A 23956-nucleotide genomic window follows, 5' to 3' on the forward strand; every position below is an offset into this window, starting at 1 on the left:
GGGGCGGGAACTGTGACATTCCACTGTGGAATTAGATGGACGTGTGTGGGGGGCGGGAACTGTGACATTCCACTGTGGAATGGGGTGTACAGACTGGTGATGAACGATGGGCACTTTTGTAGCTAGACCCGGTGTGACCACGACCACATCGTACCTATATGCCAGAAATACATCCGACCACATAAACTGACGCTTTGTGATAAGACGAGAGCTGCAAACTGTCCTTGTCTCTATGAAACTCAACGCATAATCTTCTCTACTCCACTCCACTCTACGAATAACTCTACGAAATCCCACCTTGTAACGAACGTCACTCTTACTTCTTAGGCATCTTTATTTGAAAAATACTTTCAAAAAGCAAACCCTAAGCACAACCAGTGGCACCCATTCCCAAAATAGAGACACTTCCAGCATTGCCTGTGCACCGCATGTGACCCAATCATGTTCTACCTCACATCATAATTCACCGACACTGAAATAGTTATAGTTATAGCTATAGTGTAGATAAACACATTTTCCCAGTCATACTCTCAGGCCAATGGCAACTGGGAACTATTCAATGCCGTGTCTTAATTCATTGCACGCAAGCACCAACTCTATCAAATCGTTGGATTAGTGTAAAGCATTCGGCCGATATTCAATTCACAAGATTCATCGTCCACTTTCATCACGCAGCACCCGGCAAAACGTTACAGCCACAAGGCGTTGACATGGTTCAGCAGACGTCAACTGGCGAGGAGCCAGTATACACTCACGGAGAAGCGGGCCGTGATGCTCCCTGTCTCATGACCTCTCGTTCAGTGCCGCCATCTGCAGCACAGGTGCCATCAGGCTCAGCGAGTCGCCGCAAAACTTCTGCAGGTAGCTCACCTGAAAAGGAAAATGGGATTTGCTGTAAATATCACAAATAAGCACCAATGAGATTACACTACTCCAAACGGTTTCGTGTATTGTGCAAAATAAGCACAAAAAGTTACATATGTGAGTGCTACACTGGCACTCGAGCCTGGCAGAAATATGCCATTGAGCCATTCATTGAATCACCACTTCAATATTTGTAAGACATCGTCCCCTTACACAAATGTTCCACATCAAGCGACTTAATCTCTTCATCAATTCATACCACTGAAAGTATTACTCCAATAACTCCAACAGCTCCCATCCCCAGTCCCCCAGTCTCACCTCCAAGTAAATATCGGTGGTGGCCGCCGCGGCCCGCTCGTCGGGCTGTCCGCTGAGGGTCTCGGCGAACCGTGCGGCCAGCGCCCCGGTCTGGGCAGCCACCAGGGCTGCCAGGGCGGCCAGGTGTCTGCCGGCCGCCGCCTGGTCCCCTCCGGGCTCCACCAGCCGCAGCTCTGCCAGCTTGTGCAGGAACTCGGCCAGCCCGGCGCCCACCTCGGCGGCAGCGCGGACGGCGCGGGTCAGCACCTCGCGCGGCGCCGCCGGATCAGAGGGACCGGACGAGAGCCACTGGCAGGCAGACGACTGAGCCTGGAGGCGGGGGTGGGACGGTCACAGAGGGGTCATGTGGGCCACAGGGAGGTCGAAGGGTGACCAAATATCAGAGCGATAAACCGGTTGTGGTGCCACAGCCGCAGGACTGGTACGCTTGATGCTGGTTACTGACTAGCTAATGGGATCTCAACAAGAGTTATAACACGAACAATCACGAAATGGCGAAAGTGACCTTGATGGGCACACCGAGACTAGTGAGAAGACCAGAGACTAGACGAGACTAGAGAGAGGAGTTACTTTACCCGTCCCGTACTCACAATGATGAGCCGCATAGGTTTGATGGGCACACCGAGCCGGAAGATGTATAGGAGTTGTATTACCCATCCCGTACTCACAATGATGAGCCGCGTGGGTTTGATGGGCATACCGAGCCGGGAGGATATATAGGAGTTATTTTACCCGTCCCATACTCACAATGATGAGCCGTGTGGGTTTGATGGGCACACCGAGCCGGGAGGCTATATAGGAGTTACTTTACCCGTCCCGTACTCACAATGATGAGCCGCGTGGGTTTGATGGGCACACCGAGCCGGGAGGATATATAGGAGTTATTTTACCCGTCCCATACTCACAATGATGAGCCGTGTGGGTTTGATGGGCACACCGAGACGGGAGGATATATAGGAGTTATTTTACCCGTCCCGTACTCACAATGATGAGCTGTGTGGGTTTGATGGGCACACCGAGCCGGGAGGCTATATAGGAGTTACTTTACCCGTCCCGTACTCACAATGATGAGCTGTGTGGGTTTGATGGGCACACCGAGACGGGAGATATATAGGAGTTATTTTACCCGCCCCTTACTCACAATGATGAGCCGCGTGGGTTTAATGGGCAAACCGAGCCGGGAGGATATATAGGAGTTATTTTACCCGTCCCGTACTCACAATGATGAGCCGTGTGGGCTTGATGGGCACACCAAGCCGGGAGGATATATAGGAGTTACTTTACCCGTACCGTACTCACAATGATGAGCCGTGTGGGCTTGATGGGCACACCGAGCCGGGAGGATATATAGGAGTTATTTTACCCGTCCCGTACTCACAATGATGAGCCGTGTGGGTTTGATGGGCACACCGAGCCGGGAGGATATATAGGAGTTATTTTACCCGTCCCGTACTCACAATGATGAGCCGTGTGGGCTTGATGGGCACACCGAGCCGGGAGAATATATAGGAGTTATTTTACCCGCCCCGTACTCACAATGATGAGCCGCGTGGGTTTGATGGGCACACCGAGCCGGGAGGATATATAGGAGTTATTTTACCCGTCCCATACTCACAATGATGAGCCGTGTGGGTTTGATGGGCACACCGAGACGGGAGATATATAGGAGTTATTTTACCCGTACCGTACTCACAATGATGAGCCGTGTGGGCTTGATGGGCACACCGAGCCGGGAGAATATATAGGAGTTATTTTACCCGCCCCGTACTCACAATGATGAGCCGCGTGGGTTTGATGGGCACACCGAGCCGGGAGGATATATAGGAGTTATTTTACCCGTCCCATACTCACAATGATGAGCCGTGTGGGTTTGATGGGCACACCGAGCCGGGAGGATATATAGGAGTTATTTTACCCGTCCCGTACTCACAATGATGAGCCGTGTGGGCTTGATGGGCACACCGAGCCGGGAGAATATATAGGAGTTATTTTACCCGCCCCGTACTCACAATGATGAGCCGCGTGGGTTTGATGGGCACACCGAGCCGGGAGGATATATAGGAGTTATTTTACCCGTCCCATACTCACAATGATGAGCCGTGTGGGTTTGACGGACACGCCGAGCCGGGCGACCAGTGAGGAGAGCTCGCTGTCAAAGTCGCCGACCTCAACCTCCTCCAGCTCGTCCGAGTTGCACAGGTCCTGTCGGGGGCAGCGGTCAGTGTCAGTCGCAGCAGGTAGAGCGTCATGGAGGTGACACCTAGAAGCTATCGTAACAGTCGTAAGTCTAGTCTTCTACGTTTTCTGGCTTTTTTTTGGCTCCTAGTAACCTACCTAACGACACCTTCCGACATCTGCTGAATCTCTCCGACTTGGAATAGCCTCTGTCAAACCCTACCACCTCAACCGACCTCCAACGACGACCAAAAACATCTGCTCAACCTTTACACTGACCTCTACCAACCCTTCTAGACCTCTACTAAACTGTGCCAATCCATTCCGACCTACCACACCCCTACCGACCTCTATGGTGTCCAGGATGACACCGACGCCCTCGTCCACCCTGGCTTTGGCCGCGTTGACCCGGGACCGGCAGCGGGTGGAGAGCATCTCCAGCGCCTCCAGATGGACGGTTCCTGCACAGGATGAAGGGGAGGAGTGGCCATGGTGAGAGGGTGTATAAAGGCTGAGAGGTTCCGGCTAAAACGAGTTAGAAGAATTGTGACAATGCAGTGAATAAGAATGGTGAGGGCTGGCGTTTGCGAGCAGAAACGGCCCATGACGCTTGACATTTGTCACGCCAGATCTGCCGTAACAAAGCTATCGATCGAAGTTGCATTGACATCAAAATCATTACTAACAGTCAGCAATCAGCATTATATTAAAAATAAAGACTCGATGTTGCTCCCTGAATTCAACATTAATTAATAAGCAAACTGCATAAAAAAATAATTAAGAGAGAAAAATAACAACACCCCGCTGAATTCCAGGCCCAGCGCGGTCCACCCTCTCACTAAGTTCAGCCGTACCGTCGCACTGGTCGAACATGTGTGTGAAGGTGACCGGCTGGGCGGCGGCAGCCCGGTCCCCGGCGGCGGAGGAGGACGGCACGGCGTCCCCTCGCCGCTCGCGGGCCTCCCGCAGCGCCTGGAAACGGGGGACGGTAACAGCGCACAGCAGAGGAACTGACAGCTAGGGTCACAGGCACATCGCGATAGGTAGATGTGACGAGCAGTGGACAGTGACTGAGACAGGTAACTCTAACGAGGTTCAACAAATCCAACATCGGCGTGGGTAAAAATAAGCCCACCAACAATCCATTGCTCTTCAAAACCCGAAACAGTGATGGACTCTGTCTGTGCCAGTGAGGACCGAGGGTATTTAAGTAACCACATCTGCAAGTGATGGTTCCTGTAAACCCACCTGCGCCAGTGAGGGTTTTTGGCCGCTCAGCTGGGTGATGGTGTCGTGAATGCCCAGCTGGTCGTCCTGCAGCACGTGCATCGTCTTCTTGCCGATGGCCTCCAGCGTGTCCAGGCCCGTGTTGACCACCAGGGAGGAGGTCTGGCCGAGGACACGCGACACGCCGCCGAACCACGAGCCCAGGCCCAAACCGGAGTCGGCCAGACCGCCGTCCGGCGCCGGCGTCTCAGCTGAAAGGGATACGGAGATAATTGTTAGCGAGGCGTCAGCGCGATTCGATGTATTGCATTAAATGTTCATAAAGCTATTCACGATAAACGAGGCCAACATTTAGCTTGTGTCATAAATGGACAAAAAGCAGGCAAAACGGACATTCATCCACCAGCATTCATATGTTACGTAAATAACCTACCGGCCTGCGCCGCCTGCTGTTCCCGATGTTGTTGCTCCTCCTCCTGCTGCTGCTGCCGCTTCTGCCGTCCCTCTCGGGTAATGCGCGCCAGGTCCTCGGGCTCGGGCGCTCCGAAGCCGGTCTCCACCGTCTCCAGCACCGTCTTGGTGACGCCGGCAGCTGAGGAGAGCAGCGACGTGCCCCAGGCCTCCCAGCCGCCCCAGCCGTCCTGTCGGGGACAGGGAGAGGCATTTGCCGTCAGAGGTGGGATAGATACACTGTGCAACGACCAGAAACAATGACTGAAACTGGCGGGATTAACATCTCAAAGACAACAGTGATTTCACCTATTGGAACTATCGACAGCACAAAATGTTAAGTTCGACCACCACAGAACCATCGTAAAAAAACTGTGCTCTGTCACGAATGTCTGGACACGGTTCCACTGGTAAATAGTACCTGTTCCTCCTGTTGAGTGGAGGCGGCTGCGGCCGGTGCCGACGGTGAGGTCTCAGCACATCTGACTCCCGTCGTCGACCTCGGGTCACCACTCTCCTTGGCTGGAGCCGGAGCGTCATCGTTAGTCGGCTCCGGCTGCGGCGCGGCCACCTTGGCACCGAGCTTCTTGGCACCCAGTTTAAGCGGTCCGCGGCGCTCCCGACGCTCGGGGCGGCGCCGCTCCGACGGGGGCGCCGCAGACTCCGGTACCGGCTCCGAGGGCGCCGCCGGCTCCGACGGGGGCGGCGAGGACTCCTGCTGGGATGCTGACTGATTCTCTGGTGTAGCAGTGACTGACTGGGACTCAGCTGCCATATCAGGTGTTCCCTTGGGAGTGGTTTCCTCTGGTACAGACTGTACTGTTGCAGTGTCTGTACCCTTAGGTGTTATTGTTTTGTTGGTTTCTTCACTGGCACCTGGATCATCAGGCAGAATGATATCATCATCAAAGTCTCCCCAGCCATCAGAAACATCTGGGACAGAGGCATCACTCTGAGTTACAGCAGTAGTGGCATGCTGCTCTTGCACATCATTGGACTTAGGTGCAGATGCAACTGGTGCCTTACTGACAGGAGTTGCCTCTTTGTCTGACAGTTGCTCTTTGACAGCTGAATCTGTCTCAGTACTGCTTGTTAGTGTCTCAGCTGTTGCAGCTTTGGAAGTTTTAGTTGTGGGCACTGGAACAGTTGTGTCCAGTGGTTCAGAGGCAGCTGCATCACATTTTACAGCAGCACTCTTACCACTGTCTGGATGGGAGGGAAGAGCAGAGGTTACAGCAGACAATGAAAATGAGGCATCAGAACTGTGTTCTGACTTTGATGCAGCCTTCTTGTTGTCATCATGTTTACTAACATCAGCTTCAGAGGGCTTGTCAGGCTTGCTCTTAACTTCAGCTTCTTTGACACTGGTGCTAACCTCCTTAGCCATAGTCTCTTCTTTACCTGCACTCTTTAAGTGAGGCCCTTTATCATCATCATCATCTTCATCACTGGATAGTGTTATGTCACTGGACTCATGGTCTCCAGCAGCAGCTTTGTCTCCCTCCTCAGGCTCAGAGTCACTTGAGAGGGTGATGTCACTTGATTCATTTCCAGCATCAGCCTTGGCTTCCCCCTCATCAGCACTCAGAAAACTGTCTGAATCCTCAGAGTCTGACATTTTCAAATGACTGAAAAAGAACACATAAGTCATGAGCCATGAGAATATAGCCACTTGATAGAATGGATTATTTGGATATGCACTCTGCAGCATTTTTTTTTCATTGACTTACTTGTTCCCAACCCACCCCCATCTTCAGCATCAGAAATAAAGCAAAGTAGGGTTACATAAATTAAGGTAGGCATCATATTCTGTGCATCAGCTTGAAGACAAAGGTGAACTTATAGCAAGCTGTTCCAAATGACCAGACAGGGAGGCATAAAATTAAAATATTAAAAAAGGTACCTGCAGAGACGGCATGCAAGGCATCCCTCACTTCACTTTAGGAAAACCTGAAAAGGATTTATACCATTCCATGCATGGGTCTCAGTGCAAACTGTGACATATGAGTCAATAATAATGTTCATGAAAATTGTTGAAGGCTGCAATATTCTCACGGAATTTGAATAATTAACAGCTGTTTCAGTTCAGAAAAAATCAAAATGGACAAAAGCAAATAAAACAAAAAAAAGTCCTACATTGGCTACATTTGAGCAAATATATTCTATCTTGATCTACACTCAATACATACTGTGCTAGCGAGTTCTTGCAATGCAAAGCAACACTTCCCAGCGCAATATAGGCAAATAAAATGTATCTTTAGGTAGATCTGTTGATACGTCTACACGCGAGTGTAGTGTAAATACAAACACAAAAACACCAAAAACAAGCTTCATTTCAAGGCTACCAAATTAAAGTATTCTCGTGGCAATATGGTAGCATTTTAGTAGGCATTTCTGACGTAGGAGATACGTATAATTGCGCAGAAAATCGTCGCCCACGCGCTGATTGCGCGCTCGATCGAAGCACGGTCATTGAATACTAGATCGAAGACGTGTAAATTTTTCAGTGGTATATGTATTTGTTTTGTTATCTTAAATTTTGAAATAGGATCATTCACCACCCGTGTCGTACGGGCTTCTCTGATTGCCTCAACGACGGGCTATTTTTTCTTAATAAAGTTGGTCCGAACTCCATGTAACGGAAGTTAGCAGGGATTCAGCAGGGGTTCAGCGCGTATTTACAAATTGCAACCGAGCTCCGCCGTGGGGTAAGGTGGGCAGGGGTTTTCGCACTACGGCTGCGGTTGAACTACCGTCTGTGGTAGAAACTTCAGGGCGATGGCGCGTTTCATACGAAATGTGGCGCAATGTTTGTTTGCTTCTCAACTTGTACTGTTATTGCTGTGAATTCTTGAAGTGGGAGTGTTTCAATAACAAATTGTGGATTATTTGAGGTTCTTTATATAAACATAGAATAGTATTATGAAACATTGTGTGGAAACTGCAAATACTGATATGATCAATTACTTAGCTTGGGAATTGATGCACATTTTGTTGAGATTTGTCTGACAAATGGTACGTAACAAACCTCAAGCATATCATGATCTGAAGCTGCTGCAACAAATCAATATTGCTTTGTTGGAAAGACTGGAGCATGGTTCAAGATGATGTGTAAAAATTCAAGATTTGTGGGAAAGCTTGTGACTGTAGAACGGAAACAGTTCTATATGATGGCTCAATCAAACATGGAAATGGACGACAAAAGTAGAGTTTCAACATTCAGCATGTGAGAATAACTTCAGAAATTCACAATTCTTGTAGTATTGCATTCTTCTTATGTACAGTTATAGGTTTTGTTAGGGTATTTGAAATTCATTGTGTCAGTTGAGATATAGATGGATTGCGGACAAATTTTAGAATCATTGCATGGAAGCTAGGTATAAGGTACTTGTTCGGTAGAAAGGTATTGATGATTGCCATGAGAAGGTCTTTTTATGATTTAATATATGGTCGTTGTTGTGCCTACAAAAATGCAAGCTTACTAGCAACTAGTTTCTGAATCAAATCGAAAGTATTTGCCATGAATGTAAATATGTACCTGCAAAGTATGTCAATAAATTTGTGTGATGTTGACCAGAGAGCTTTATCATCTGGGCATTTATGTCGCTTCTTGCATTAGGTGTTAAGCATAGTAATTACGGATGAACTTTGTGCCAATATCTTCAATGCACAATGTATGTAGCATGTCTACAACCCTCACTGATCCTAGCTATAGGCATTTGGCACCAGCAAGACCAAGGGCATGAACTTCACAGTTGCTCAACCTTTTGTCATGTACCACCAGTCACTTTTTTACTTAGGTGCACATAGCAGTGCACACAACAATGTGCACAGGGCCTACACAAAAACAACATGATTAGTGTGCACTATGCACAGGATTGTACCCTGATTATTTGAATATTTTGATAACTCAACAGTCAACAGTCAGGAGTAATTATTGAATATCACATTTATTATACATCACTTGTCAAACAAGAGCATGATGACACACATTTTGACAAGCAATCATGGTAGTATTTCAATAAGTTGGACAGTCATCTCCCTGGGCGTCATTTTTCCAGGAAGGTACACTCGGGGGCAGATTGATGTTCCACCACTCCCTACCCATCGGGCTCCCATGGCTCAGCACTGGCTGCTGCCAGTGGCAGCATGTGGCAGCACTGGCACTGGCAGGCAGTGTTGAGCAGTGCTGAGGGCAGGCAACACTGGCAGCAGCCAGTGCTGAGCCATGGGAGCCCGATAGGTAGGGAGTGGTGCCCCCGAGTGTACCTCTGCACTCTGCAGGTGTTGTGGTAGGCTAGGTTGAACTGGGTCAAGTTAGGCGAAGTAAGGTGGTTAGGACCCGGTCGGACCGTAAGGCCTGGTCAGGTTGATTTTAATCTTTCATTCTAATTTGACATAACTTACCTATGTTTTTGCTCCAGCCTGAATTTCATTAGGTAATGAGTTAATTTTGCTTTGTTTTTATCTGTCTTGTTTTGTGTTTTTGTCCCTTATATTTTGCCCCATAGGCAAGGGTGGAGCTTTTCCAGGGAAGGTGGTGGAGCATGATTTGAGGCGCTCAACCAGACGGCATAGGAGGGCACGGTTTCTGAACGCGCACTGATGCCTGATTCAAGCCACGCTGTCTTCATGCGTGGCGGCGCGAAAAGAACGGGAAGTGATGCCGATAGAACCTTCAATCATTCTGGGCTAACGCTTATGACTTGGAAAAAGTCGCGATCCCAATTCAATCGAAAACCTGTGGGCTCTTGTTCAGCAGGCTGCAGGAGGTGTATGAAGAGCCACCCGCCATAAGCACTGCTCAACCGCAGGCACAGGTTTAGACGGCGTTGGTCCGCATCAAAGCCAGTGTGCTGGAGAATCCATTGGCTGAAATGCTCCAGAACATTCGCCACTGTGTGGGTTCCTCATTTCCTCTCTGACTGTCCTTTGAAACCACTCCAAAGATATGCAGAAACCAACGAGGTGAGTAAACTGTGTTTTTATGAAAGGTGGCTACAAGCTCAGTTAAAAGAAAAAGTACCAGATTGTTTTGCTTTTACAGCGGGAAGAAAGGTGTCTGGATAATTTCGTTACACCCGCTGTGATGTTCAAATGGTTGCTAAATTCGAAATCAGCTCCAAAAACTAGCCTAGAAACATGTAAAACTCGAAAAAGTGAACCGAGGTCATCAAAGGTCATTGAGCTGACCTGACCTTCAGGTGACCTTGACACCCACCCTAATGCATGGGACCAGCATCATATCACATGTTTCAACGCTTGAAACCACGTGAAAACTGCAACCGCGCGGCTAATGCGAGCCGACATACGCCGAATCGCGATTCGGGCCAAACATGGTCTCGAGAAATAGGTTACAGGTCAAAGGTCATTTGGGTCAGGGTCATGAAATTTTCAGGGTAGGTGTAAAATTGATAAAATCGGGGGTATTGAAAGTTTCATCGCGATCGGACGGTTTTTACGCGAGTTACTCACGAAATACCGATAAAGCGCACCCAAAAAGGCAGAAATATGCACATGCAATATCCTATACTGCGAAAAAAGGTGCATCATTTTCGAACGTAGCCGACAAATTGTAATTACCCTAAGCTCAGGCAGATGTATGGTAGAAAATCCCCCAAGTGAAATACACTACGGCGGAAATAAAATACCCTACGGCGGAGCTCGGTTGCAATTTGTAAATACGCGGGTTCAGCAGGGATTCAGCAGGGATCGACGGCCCCTACGATTTCGCTGAATTTTGGTGGAGAGGTGCAGAATGGTGTCCTCTATCGAAAATCCTAGTGCCAAAATGCGGGGAATCCATCAGGGGGGCCACAAATCCCAAAAAACAGTATGCCCTCAGGGCACAATCGACGAACTTTGAAAACCCTACTTCTAGCCGTCAAAACAGCTAAAAATGCACGTCATTCGAAAGAGGACAAAATTTTACGTGCAACAGTACCAAATTTTGGGGGCTAGCGCCCCCCTGAACCGAACAAAACAGCTTCAAATATATGGGCCCGGGAGTATGCCCTCGGGGCATAAATAAACGTTTTCAACAATTTCAGGCCTATAACATCGACAAAATCCAGCAATATGCACATCATTGGAAAGAGCGTAATTTCCCAAACAAAAAACCCAAGTAACATTTTTCGATGGGGCCCACCTGGGGCCCACAAGACCCAATTGAAATTTGGGGCCCAATGGGGCGGCCCCTACGATTTTCTTCAAAATTTGCACAGACACTCTCCTGGGCCCCCTCTTCAATCTGGCTGAAGAAACCTACCGGGGAATCCAAAGGAAGGGGCCCAAAGAGGGCCCCAAAGAGGCCCTTTCTAAGTATTGCCCCTAATTTCGCAACCAACCCCGGCAATATGCACTTCATTGGAAAGAGCGTAATTTTCCAAACAAAAAACCCAAGTAACATTTTTCGATGGGGCCCACCTGGGGCCCACGGGACCCAATTGAAATTTGGGGCCCAATGGGGCGGCCCCTACGATTTTCTTCAAAATTTGCACAGACACTCTCTTGGGCCCCCTCTTCAATCTGGCTGAAGAAACCTACCGGGGAATCCAAAGGAAGGGGCCCAAAGAGGGCCCCAAAGAGGCCCTTTCTAAGTATTGCCCCTAATTTCGCGACCGACCCCGGCAATATGCACATCATTGGAAAGAGCGTAATTTCCCAAACAAAAAACCCAAGTAACATTTTTCGATGGGGCCCACCTGGGGCCCACGGGACCCAATTGAAATTTGGGGCCCAATGGGGCGGCCCCTACGATTTTCTTCAAAATTTGCACAGACACTCTCCTGGGCCCCCTCTTCAATCTGGCTGAAGAAACCTACCGGGGAATCCAAAGGAAGGGGCCCAAAGAGGGCCCCAAAGAGGCCCTTTCTAAGTATTGCCCCTAATTTCGCAACCAACCCCGGCAATATGCACATCATTGGAAAGAGCGTAATTTCCCAAACAAAAAACCCAAATAACATTTTTCGATGGGGCCCACCTGGGGCCCACGGGACCCAATTGAAATTTGTGGCCCAATGGGGCGGCCCCTACGATTTTCTTCAAAATTTGCACAGACACTCTCCTGGGCCCCCTCTTCAATCTGGCTGAAGAAACCTACCGGGGAATCCAAAGGAAGGGGCCCAAAGAGGGCCCCAAAGAGGACCTTTCTAAGTATTGCCCCTAATTTCGCAACCAACCCCGGCAATATGCACATCATTGGAAAGAGCGTAATTTCCCAAACAAAAAACCCAAGTAACATTTTTCGATGGGGCCCACCTGGGGCCCACGGGACCCAATTGAAATTTGTGGCCCAATGGGGCGGCCCCTACGATTTTCTTCAAAATTTGCACAGACACTCTCCTGGGCCCCCTCTTCAATCTGGCTGAAGAAACCTACCGGGGAATCCAAAGGAAGGGGCCCAAAGAGGGCCCCAAAGAGGACCTTTCTAAGTATTGCCCCTAATTTCGCAACCAACCCCGGCAATATGCACATCATTGGAAAGAGCGTAATTTCCCAAACAAAAAACCCAAGTAACATTTTTCGATGGGGCCCACCTGGGGCCCACGGGACCCAATTGAAATTTGGGGCCCAATGGGGCGGCCCCTACGATTTTCTTCAAAATTTGCACAGACACTCTCCTGGGCCCCCTCTTCAATCTGGCTGAAGAAACCTACCGGGGAATCCAAAGGAAGGGGCCCAAAGAGGGCCCCAAAGAGGCCCTTTCTAAGTATTGCCCCTAATTTCGCGACCGACCCCGGCAATATGCACATCATTGGAAAGAGCGTAATTTCCCAAACAAAAAACCCAAGTAACATTTTTCGATGGGGCCCACCTGGGGCCCGCGGGACCCAATTGAAATTTGGTGCCCAATGGGGCGGCCCCTACGATTTTCTTCAAAATTTGCACAGACACTCTCCTGGGCCCCCTCTTCAATCTGGCTGAAGAAACCTACCGGGGAATCCAAAGGAAGGGGCCCAAAGAGGGCCCCAAAGAGGCCCTTTCTAAGTATTGCCCCTAATTTCGCGACCGACCCCGGCAATATGCACATCATTGGAAAGAGCGTAATTTTCCAAACAAAAAACCCAAGTAACATTTTTCGATGGGGCCCACCTGGGGCCCACGGGACCCAATTGAAATTTGGGGCCCAATGGGGCGGCCCCTACGATTTTCTTCAAAATTTGCACAGACACTCTCCTGGGCCCCCTCTTCAATCTGGCTGAAGAAACCTACCGGGGAATCCAAAGGAAGGGGCCCAAAGAGGGCCCCAAAGATGCCCTTTCTAAGTATTGCCCCTAATTTCGCGATCGACCCCGGCAATATGCACATCATTGGAAAGAGCGTAATTTCCCAAACAAAAAACCCAAGTAACATTTTTCGATGGGGCCCACCTGGGGCCCACGGGACCCAATTGAAATTTGGGGCCCAATAGGGCGGCCCCTACGATTTTCTTCAAAATTTGCACAGACACTCTCTTGGGCCCCCTTCTTCAATCTGGCTGAAGAAACCTACCGGGGAATCCAAAGGAAGGGGCCCAAAGAGGCCCTTTCTAAGTATTGCCCCTAATTTCGCAACCAACCCCGGCAATATGCACATCATTGGAAAGAGCGTAATTTCCCAAACAAAAAACCCAAGTAACATTTTTCGATGGGGCCCACCTGGGGCCCACGGGACCCAATTGAAATTTGGGTCCCAATGGGGCGGCCCCTACGATTTTCTTCAAAATTTGCACAGACACTCTCCTGGGCCCCCTCTTCAATCTGGCTGAAGAAACCTACCGGGGAATCCAAAGGAAGGGGCCCAAAGAGGGCCCCAAAGAGGCCCTTTCTAAGTATTGCCCCTAATTTCGCAACCAACCCCGGCAATATGCACATCATTGGAAAGAGCGTAATTTCCCAAACAAAAAACCCAAGTAACATTTTTCGATGGGGCCCACCTGGGGCCCACGGGACCCAATTGAAATTTGGGGCCCAATGGGGCGGCCCCTACGATTTTCTTCAAAATTTGCACAGACACTCTCCTGGGCCCCCTCTTCAATCTGGCTGAAGAAACCTACCGGGGAATCCAAAGGAAGGGGCCCAAAGAGGGCCCCAAAGAGGCCCTTTCTAAGTATTGCCCCTAATTTCGCAACCAACCCCGGCAATATGCACATCATTGGAAAGAGCGTAATTTCCCAAACAAAAAACCCAAGTAACATTTTTCGATGGGGCCCACCTGGGGCCCACGGGACCCAATTGAAATTTGGGGCCCAATGGGGCGGCCCCTACGATTTTCTTCAAAATTTGCACAGACACTCTCCTGGGCCCCCTCTTCAATCTGGCTGAAGAAACCTACCGGGGAATCCAAAGAAAGGGGCCCAAAGAGGGCCCCAAAGAGGCCCTTTCTAAGTATTGCCCCTAATTTCGCGACCGACCCCGGCAATATGCACAACATTGGAAAGAGCGTAATTTCCCAAACAAAAAACCCAAGTAACATTTTTCGATGGGGCCCACCTGGGGCCCACGGGACCCAATTGAAATTTGGGGCCCAATGGGGCGGCCCCTACGATTTTCTTCAAAATTTGCACAGACACTCTCCTGGGCCCCCTCTTCCTCCCCCAAAGAGGGAAAGGGCCTCTTTGGGGCCCTCTTTGGGCCCCTTCCTTTGGATTCTCTGGTAGGTTTCTTCAGCCAGATTGAAGAGGGGGCCCAGGAGAGTGTCTGTGCAAATTTTGAAGAAAATCGTAGGGGCCGCCCCATTGGGCCCCAAATTTCAATTGGGTCCCGTAGGCCCCAGGTGGGCCCCATCGAAAAATGTTACTTGGGTTTTTTGTTTGGGAAATTACGCTCTTTCCAATGATGTGCATATTGCCGGGGTCGGTCGCGAAATTAGGGGCAATACTTAGAAAGGGCCTCTTTGGGGCCCTCTTTGGGCCCCTTCCTTTGGATTCCCCGGTAGGTTTCTTCAGCCAGATTGAAGAGGGGGCCCAGGAGAGTGTCTGTGCAAATTTTGAAGAAAATCGTAGGGGCCGCCCCATTGGGCCCCAAATTTCAATTGGGTCCCGTGGGCCCCAGGTGGGCCCCATCGAAAAATGTTACTTGGGTTTTTTGTTTGGGAAATTACGCTCTTTCCTATGATGTGCATATTGCCGGGGTTGGTCGCGAAATTAGGGGCAATACTTAGAAAGGGCCTCTTTGGGGCCCTCTTTGGGCCCCTTCCTTTGGATTCCCCGGTAGGTTTCTTCAGCCAGATTGAAGAGGGGGCCCAGGAGAGTGTCTGTGCAAATTTTGAAGAAAATCGTAGGGGCCGCCCCATTGGGCCCCAAATTTCAATTGGGTCCCGTGGGCCCCAGGTGGGCCCCATCGAAAAATGTTACTTGGGTTTTTTGTTTGGGAAATTACGCTCTTTCCAATGATGTGCATATTGCCGGGGTTGGTTGCGAAATTAGGGGCAATACTTAGAAAGGGCCTCTTTGGGGCCCTCTTTGGGCCCCTTCCTTTGGATTCCCCGGTAGTTTTCTTCAGCCAGATTGAAGAGGGGGCCCAGGAGAGTGTCTGTGCAAATTTTGAAGAAAATCGTAGGGGCAGCCCCATTGGGCCCCAAATTTCAATTGGGTCCCGTGGGCCCCAGGTGGGCCCCATCGAAAAACGTTACTTGGCTTTTTTGTTTGGGAAATTACGCTCTTTCCAATGATTTGCATATTGCCGGGGTTGGTTGCGAAATTAGGGGCAATACTTAGAAAGGGCCTCTTTGGGGCCCTCTTTGGGCCCCTTCCTTTGGATTCCCCGGTAGGTTTCTTCAGCCAGATTGAAGAGGGGGCCCAGGAGAGTGTCTGTGCAAATTTTGAAGAAAATCGTAGGGGCCGCCCCTTTGGGCCCCAAATTTCAATTGGGTCCCGTGGGCCCCAGGTGGGCCCCATCGAAAAATGTTACTTGGGTTTTTTGTTTGGGAAATTACGCTCTTTCCAATGATGTGCAATTTGCCGGGGTTGGTTGCGAAATTAGGGGCAATACTTAGAAAGGGCCTCTTTGGGGCCCTCTTTGGGCCCCTTCCTTTGGATTCCCCGGTAGGTTTCTTCAGCCAGATTGAAGAGGGGGCCCAGGAGAGTGTGTGTGCAAATTTTGAAGAAAATCGTAGGGGCCGCCCCATTGGGCCCCAAATTTCAATTGGGTCCCGTGGGCCCCAGGTGGGCCCCATCGAAAAATGTTACTTGGGTTTTTGTTTGGGAAATTACGCTCTTTCCAATGATGTGCATATTGCCGGTGTTGGTCGCGAAATTAGGGGCAATACTTAGAAAGGGCCTCTTTGGGGCCCTCTTTGGGCCCCTTCCTTTGGATTCCCCGGTAGGTTTCTTCAGCCAGATTGAAGAGGGGGCCCAAGAGAGTGTCTGTGCAAATTTTGAAGAAAATCGTAGGGGCCGCCCTATTGGGCCCCAAATTTCAATTGGGTCCCGTGGGCCCCAGGTGGGCCCCATCGAAAAATGTTACTTGGGTTTTTTGTTTGGGAAATTACGCTCTTTCCAATGATGTGCATATTGCCGGGGTCGGTCGCGAAATTAGGGGCAATACTTAGAAAGGGCATCTTTGGGGCCCTCTTTGGGCCCCTTCCTTTGGATTCCCCGGTAGGTTTCTTCAGCCAGATTGAAGAGGGGGCCCAGGAGAGTGTCTGTGCAAATTTTGAAGAAAATCGTAGGGGCCGCCCCATTGGGCCCCAAATTTCAATTGGGTCCCGTGGGCCCCAGGTGGGCCCCATCGAAAAATGTTACTTGGGTTTTTTGTTTGGCAAATTACGCTCTTTCCAATGATGTGCATATTGCCGGGGTCGGTCGCGAAATTAGGGGCAATACTTAGAAAGGGCCTCTTTGGGGCCCTCTTTGGGCCCCTTCCTTTGGATTCCCCGGTAGGTTTCTTCAGCCAGATTGAAGAGGGGGCCCAGGAGAGTGTCTGTGCAAATTTTGAAGAAAATCGTAGGGGCCGCCCCATTGGGCCCCAAATTTCAATTGGGTCCCGTGGGCCCCAGGTGGGCCCCATCGAAAAATGTTACTTGGGTTTTTTGTTTGGGAAATTACGCTCTTTCCAATGATGTGCATATTGCCGGGGTCGGTCGCGAAATTAGGGGCAATACTTAGAAAGGGCCTCTTTGGGGCCCTCTTTGGGCCCCTTCCTTTGGATTCCCCGGTAGGTTTCTTCAGCCAGATTGAAGAGGGGGCCCAGGAGAGTGTCTGTGCAAATTTTGAAGAAAATCGTAGGGGCCGCCCCATTGGGCCCCAAATTTCAATTGGGTCCCGTGGGCCCCAGGTGGGCCCCATCGAAAAATGTTACTTGGGTTTTTTGTTTGGGAAATTACGCTCTTTCCAATGATGTGCATATTGCCGGGGTCGGTCGCGAAATTAGGGGCAATACTTAGAAAGGGCCTCTTTGGGGCCCTCTTTGGGCCCCTTCCTTTGGATTCCCCGGTAGGTTTCTTCAGCCAGATTGAAGAGGGGGCCCAGGAGAGTGTCTGTGCAAATTTTGAAGAAAATCGTAGGGGCCGCCCCATTGGGCCCCAAATTTCAATTGGGTCCCGTGGGCCCCAGGTGGGCCCCATCGAAAAATGTTACTTGGGTTTTTTGTTTGGGAAATTACGCTCTTTCCAATGATGTGCATATTGCCGGGGTCGGTCGCGAAATTAGGGGCAATACTTAGAAAGGGCCTCTTTGGGGCCCTCTTTGGGCCCCTTCCTTTGGATTCCCCGGTAGGTTTCCTCAGCCAGATTGAAGAGGGGGCCCAGGAGAGTGTCTGTGCAAATTTTGAAGAAAATCGTAGGGGCCGCCCCTTTGGGCCCCAAATTTCAACTGGGTCCCGTGGGCCCCAGGTGGGCCCCATCGAAAAATGTTACTTGGGTTTTTTGTTTGGGAAATTACGCTCTTTCCAATGATGTGCATATTGCCGGGATCGGTCGCGAAATTAGGGGCAATACTTAGAAAGGGCCTCTTTGGGGCCCTCTTTGGGCCCCTTCCTTTGGATTCCCCGGTAGGTTTCTTCAGCCAGATTGAAGAGGGGGCCCAGGAGAGTGTCTGTGCAAATTTTGAAGAAAATCGTAGGGGCCGCCCCATTGGGCCCCAAATTTCAATTGGGTCTTGTGGGCCCCAGGTGGGCCCCATCGAAAAATGTTACTTGGGTTTTTTGTTTGGGAAATTACGCTCTTTCCAATGATGTGCATATTGCCGGGGTCGGTCGCGAAATTAGGGGCAATACTTAGAAAGGGCCTCTTTGGGGCCCTCTTTGCATGGGCGTCGAAACCGGGGGGGACGGGGGGGACGCGTCCCCCCCCCAGTCGAGGAATCCGGGGGGGGACGTCCCCCGCAAAAATATCCCCATGAATGATTTAAAAAGTGACCTACGACATTGGTGTATTGTCGTTTTGGGATGAAATTGCGGATACCTACTCGTAAACAAATTGAATCTGCGAATTGCTGACACTGTACCCTTGCTTACAGGGCTGCGGAGTAGATGATTTTGGTAACTCCGACTCCGGCTTAAAAAAAAAAAAAAAACGCTCGGAGTCCCCACTCCATCTCCGACCACGGCATCCTTCGGCCCGCATCGGAGTGAAAAAAACATGTGATGTGATGCTTTTGTCTCTTTGAACGTTTCTTGGCACGTTAAAAGATAACATTGCCTACGAGGTGCAGCTCTGGACTGTCCGTCCCACTTCCCAGGTCCTCGATAGGGAGCCAAAGCTCCAGTTGTAGGGGCGACCATATCCAACAAGGGCTGAAGATCAGTCCCAAAGTCTCAGAGTGCAGTAGGACAACAGCTTGCAGAGACCACACATTTTACATAGGATATTCGTAATAGTCAAGACCTTCAGCTCACTCTCAAACGGCCCTCTTCCCGTTCGAGGCCATCCGACAGCAGAAGGTCTCACCATGGCCTTTGAACGTTTGATGCTTGAGGGTGAGAGGACCTCGTCCTGGTCTGAGAGAGCCCAGGAGGACGTAATGCTCAGTATGCCCCTACATTGGTCTTACCATGACCCCTACAATCACCACAGCCAACAGAATCTCCAGCTCTTATTCGACCCATCCTCGGGGATGACGTTGACTCTGACTTCAGAGTTGAGGTCTGTTATACGATTTTGGTGACTCCAACTCCGTATCCGACCAAAACCGTCGACTACGACCGAAGTCGACTCCGACACCGCAGTCCTGCAGCTCCACTGCACAGAAGTTGGAAAAAAGCTGTACCTATGGTTAACAGCGGTTTACAGAGGACCACACGATTTTTTAGAGGCAGGGCTGCTGGACTTGGTGACCAGACCCTAACTGTCCTGGTATCAAACTTATTACGCGGGATGCAAAATTTATACGTTTTGGGAGTGTTATGCCAAGAGTTTTTGCCAAATTTCGCGGCGCTTCGCGCCGCCAATTCATGCACAGGTAGAAAAGAGTGTGACTAATAACGCCTCCACGCGAGAACATGAGAACATGTGTATTGTGTATGCGTTACAAGTAGTGCATAGGCCCGAAATTGTACGGTAAACTAACTAACTTTTGGGTTTTTAGTCAGCCAATCCGTCCCCCCCAGTCAAAAATCCGTGGCGACGCCCCTGCCTCTTTGGGCCCCTTTCTTTGGATTCCCCGGTAGGTTTCTTCAGCCAGATTGAAGAGGGGGCCCAGGAGAGTGTCTGTGCAAATTTTGAAGAAAATTTAAGGGGCCGCCCCATTGGGCCCCAAATTTCAATTGGGTCCCGTGGGCCCCAGGTGGGCCCCATCGAAAAATGTTACTTGGGTTTTTTGTTTGGGAAATTACGCTCTTTCCAATGATGTGCATATTGCCGGGGTCGGTCGCGAAATTAGGGGCAATACTTAGAAAGGGCCTCTTTGGGGCCCTCTTTGGGCCCCTTCCTTTGGATTCCCCGGTAGGTTTCTTCAGCCAGATTGAAGAGGGGGCCCAGGAGAGTGTCTGTGCAAATTTTGAAGAAAATCGTAGGGGCCGCCCCACTGGGCCCCAAATTTCAATTGGGTCCCGTGGGCCCCAGGTGGGCCCCATCGAAAAATGTTACTTGGGTTTTTTGTTTGGGAAATTACGCTCTTTCCAATGATGTGCATATTGCCGGGGTCGGTCGCGAAATCAGGGGCAATACTTAGAAAGGGCCTCTTTGGGGCCCTCTTTGGGCCCCTTCCTTTGGATTCCCCGGTAGGTTTCTTCAGCCAGATTGAAGAGGGGGCCCAGGAGAGTGTCTGTGCAAATTTTGAAGAAAATCGTAGGGGCCGCCCCATTGGGCCCCAAATTTCAATTGGGTCCCGTGGGCCCCAGGTGGGCCCCATCGAAAAATGTTACTTGGGTTTTTTGTTTGGGAAATTACGCTCTTTCCAATGATGTGCATATTGCCGGGGTCGGTCGCGAAATTAGGGGCAATACTTAGAAAGGGCCTCTTTGGGGCCCTCTTTGGGCCCCTTCCTTTGGATTCCCCGGTAGGTTTCTTCAGCCAGATTGAAGAGGGGGCCCAGGAGAGTGTCTGTGCAAATTTTGAAGAAAATCGTAGGGGCCGCCCCATTGGGCCCCAAATTTCAATTGGGTCCCGTGGGCCCCAGGTGGGCCCCATCGAAAAATGTTACTTGGGTTTTTTGTTTGGGAAATTACGCTCTTTCCAATGATGTGCATATTGCCGGGGTCGGTCGCGAAATCAGGGGCAATACTTAGAAAGGGCCTCTTTGGGGCCCTCTTTGGGCCCCTTCCTTTGGATTCCCCGGTAGGTTTCTTCAGCCAGATTGAAGAGGGGGCCCAGGAGAGTGTCTGTGCAAATTTTGAAGAAAATCGTAGGGGCCGCCCCATTGGGCCACAAATTTCAATTGGGTCCCGTGGGCCCCAGGTGGGCCCCATCGAAAAATGTTACTTGGGTTTTTTGTTTGGGAAATTACGCTCTTTCCAATGATGTGCATATTGCCGGGGTTGGTTGCGAAATTAGGGGCAATACTTAGAAAGGGCCTCTTTGGGGCCCTCTTTGGGCCCCTTCCTTTGGATTCCCCGGTAGGTTTCTTCAGCCAGATTGAAGAGGGGGCCCAGGAGAGTGTCTGTGCAAATTTTGAAGAAAATCGTAGGGGCTGCCCCATTCGGCCCCAAATTTCAATTGGGTCCCGTGGGCCCCAGGTGGGCCCCATCGAAAAATGTTACTTGGGTTTTTTGTTTGGGAAATTACGTTCTTTCCAATGATGTGCATATTGCTGGGGTCGGTCGCGAAATTAGGGGCAATACTTAGAAAGGGCCTTTTTGGGGCCCTCTTTGGGCCCCTTCCTTTGGATTCCCCGGTAGGTTTCTTCAGCCAGATTGAAGAGGGGGCCCGGGAGAGTGTCTGTGCAAATTTTGAAGAAAATCGTAGGGGCCGCCCCATTGGGCCCCAAATTTCAATTGGGTCCCGTGGGCCCCAGGTGGGCCCCATCGAAAAATGTTACTTGGGTTTTTTGTTTGGGAAATTACGCTCTTTCCAATGATGTGCATATTGCCGGGGTCGGTCGCGAAATTAGGGGCAATACTTAGAAAGGGCATCTTTGGGGCCCTCTTTGGGCCCCTTCCTTTGGATTCCCCGGTAGGTTTCTTCAGCCAGATTGAAGAGGGGGCCCAGGAGAGTGTCTGTGCAAATTTTGAAGAAAATCGTAGGGGCCGCCCCATTGGGCCCCAAATTTCAATTGGGTCCCGTGGGCCCCAGGTGGGCCCCATCGAAAAATATTACTTGGGTTTTTTGTTTGGGAAATTACGCTCTTTCCAATGATGTGCATATTGCCGGGGTCGGTCGCGAAATTAGGGGCAATACTTAGAAAGGGCCTCTTTGGGGCCCTCTTTGGGCCCCTTTCTTTGGATTCCCCGGTAGGTTTCCTCAGCCAGATTGAAGAGGGGGCCCAGGAGAGTGTCTGTGCAAATTTTGAAGAAAATCGTAGGGGCCGCCCCATTGGGCCCCAAATTTCAACTGGGTCCCGTGGGCCCCAGGTGGGCCCCATCGAAAAATGTTACTTGGGTTTTTTGTTTGGGAAATTACGCTCTTTCCAATGATGTGCATATTGCCGGGATCGGTCGCGAAATTAGGGGCAATACTTAGAAAGGGCCTCTTTGGGGCCCTCTTTGGGCCCCTTCCTTTGGATTCCCCGGTAGGTTTCTTCAGCCAGATTGAAGAGGGGGCCCAGGAGAGTGTCTGTGCAAATTTTGAAGAAAATCGTAGGGGCCGCCCCATTGGGCCCCAAATTTCAATTGGGTCTTGTGGGCCCCAGGTGGGCCCCATCGAAAAATGTTACTTGGGTTTTTTGTTTGGGAAATTACGCTCTATCCAATGATGTGCATATTGCCGGGGTCGGTCGCGAAATTAGGGGCAATACTTAGAAAGGGCCTCTTTGGGGCCCTCTTTGGGCCCCTTTCTTTGGATTCCCCGGTAGGTTTCTTCAGCCAGATTGAAGAGGGGGCCCAGGAGAGTGTCTGTGCAAATTTTGAAGAAAATTGTAGGGGCCGCCCCATTGGGCCCCAAATTTCAATTGGGTCCCGTGGGCCCCAGGTGGGCCCCATCGAAAAATGTTACTTGGGTTTTTTGTTTGGGAAATTACGCTCTTTCCAATGATGTGCATATTGCCGGGGTCGGTCGCGAAATTAGGGGCAATACTTAGAAAGGGCCTCTTTGGGGCCCTCTTTGGGCCCCTTCCTTTGGATTCCCCGGTAGGTTTCTTCAGCCAGATTGAAGAGGGGGCCCAGGAGAGTGTCTGTGCAAATTTTGAAGAAAATCGTAGGGGCCGCCCCACTAGGCCCCAAATTTCAATTGGGTCCCGTGGGCCCCAGGTGGGCCCCATCGAAAAATGTTACTTGGGTTTTTTGTTTGGGAAATTACGCTCTTTCCAATGATGTGCATATTGCTGGATTTTGTCGATGTTATAGGCCTGAAATTGTTGAAAACGTTTATTTATGCCCCGAGGGCATACTCCCGGGCCCATATATTTGAAGCTGTTTTGTTCGGTTCAGGGGGGCGCTAGCCCCCTAAATTTGGTACCGTTGCACGTAAAATTTTGTCCTCTTTCGAATGACGTGCATTTTTAGCTGTTTTGACGGCTAGAAGTAGGGTTTTCAAAGTTCGTCGATTGTGCCCTAAGGGCATACTGTTTTTTGGGATTTGTGGCCCCCCTGATGGATTCCCCGCATTTTGGCACTAGGATTTTCGATAGAGGACACCATTCTGCACCTCTCCACCAAAATTCAGCGAAATCGTAGGGGCCGTCGATACCTGCTGAATCCCTGCTGAACCCCTGCTGAATCCCTGCTAACTTCCGTTACATCCGAACTCCTAACGTCCATCGCCCTTTGCACCCTAGGCTCAAAATAGAACCAAAAACACCATATTGTAATAAACAATAAATCGATGTTAGCATAGAAAAATGGGCATTATTAGAGCAGAGCAGACGTCACACGAAGGTTTCCCAACTGAGGAGAGGTGCTGTAGGTTTGTAGGTTGTAGGGACAGTGCAAAGTATGGCTCCAGGTTCACAGGTCGACGAGATGGCAGATGCACCGGCCCAAGATCAAAATCTGCACTAATCCTTCAAACAGAGCCAGAAAACCGGCACCAAAGCTGGCTGAGAGTACCAGAAATATGCACCAAACCTGCACAAATGACCAGTTGAAAGCCACACTGAACTCAAGTATTGATATGAGCCACAGCCCACAAGCCTGCCATCTCGGAAACAAAACAAGAAATATGCACTGCAAGACTCGAGCAAAAAGCATGCCACACCAATACACAAGAAGCCTATCCGGTACCCAGTTACCTGCCCCTGGCAATTCATCCAGGGTGATTTTTGTGTGATGTACCTATGAAACTGCTAAAAATTTATTAAGTAAAGTTTTCATTATAGACCACGCAGAGTAAAACAAAGACCACCATTGGATTGCCCGTGATGAGCTGCATCGAATAGACACCCTTTTTAATTTTTATGCAAAAATATCAA

General features: G+C 50.1%; 2 protein-coding genes across 6 annotated transcripts in view; one reads left to right on the forward strand and one right to left on the reverse strand.

Moving 5' to 3' along the window:
* Nucleotides 1–316: 316 nt before the first annotated feature.
* On the reverse strand, nucleotides 317–7355 carry LOC122390582 (protein FAM114A2-like). Of its 2 annotated transcripts, none has more exons than XM_043383674.1 (9): nucleotides 7224–7355; nucleotides 5456–6662; nucleotides 5018–5225; nucleotides 4606–4835; nucleotides 4212–4329; nucleotides 3706–3818; nucleotides 3289–3384; nucleotides 1183–1238; nucleotides 317–870 (listed from the first exon to the last, which is right to left on the reverse strand). In XM_043383674.1, the coding sequence occupies exons 2-9, from the start codon at nucleotides 6650–6652 to the stop codon at nucleotides 867–869; spliced, it is 2022 nt and encodes a 673-aa protein (XP_043239609.1). In that variant the 5' UTR covers nucleotides 6653–6662; nucleotides 7224–7355; the 3' UTR covers nucleotides 317–866. The 2 variants fall into 2 exon arrangements, with proteins under 2 accessions (XP_043239609.1, XP_043239608.1); XM_043383673.1 differs by having other exon boundaries at nucleotides 1183–1491; nucleotides 3271–3384.
* Nucleotides 7356–7425: 70 nt separating this feature from the next.
* The window catches only part of LOC122390583 (nardilysin-like), a 33940-nt gene continuing 17409 nt past the window's right edge, over nucleotides 7426–23956 (forward strand). The window contains exon 1 of one of the 4 annotated variants that reach the window (XM_043383677.1): nucleotides 7426–7543. The gene's annotated coding sequence lies outside the window, so the exon portion shown is untranslated. Of the gene's footprint in view, nucleotides 7544–23408; nucleotides 23424–23956 lie in introns of those variants that run through there. The other 3 variants (XM_043383678.1, XM_043383675.1, XM_043383676.1) reach the window with 3 other exon arrangements.

Source organism: Amphibalanus amphitrite, unplaced genomic scaffold, assembly GCF_019059575.1.
Source record: "Amphibalanus amphitrite isolate SeventyFive unplaced genomic scaffold, NRLGWU_Aamphi_draft 000401F_arrow, whole genome shotgun sequence".
In the NCBI taxonomy this organism is placed as follows: Eukaryota; Metazoa; Arthropoda; class Thecostraca; order Balanomorpha; family Balanidae; genus Amphibalanus; species Amphibalanus amphitrite.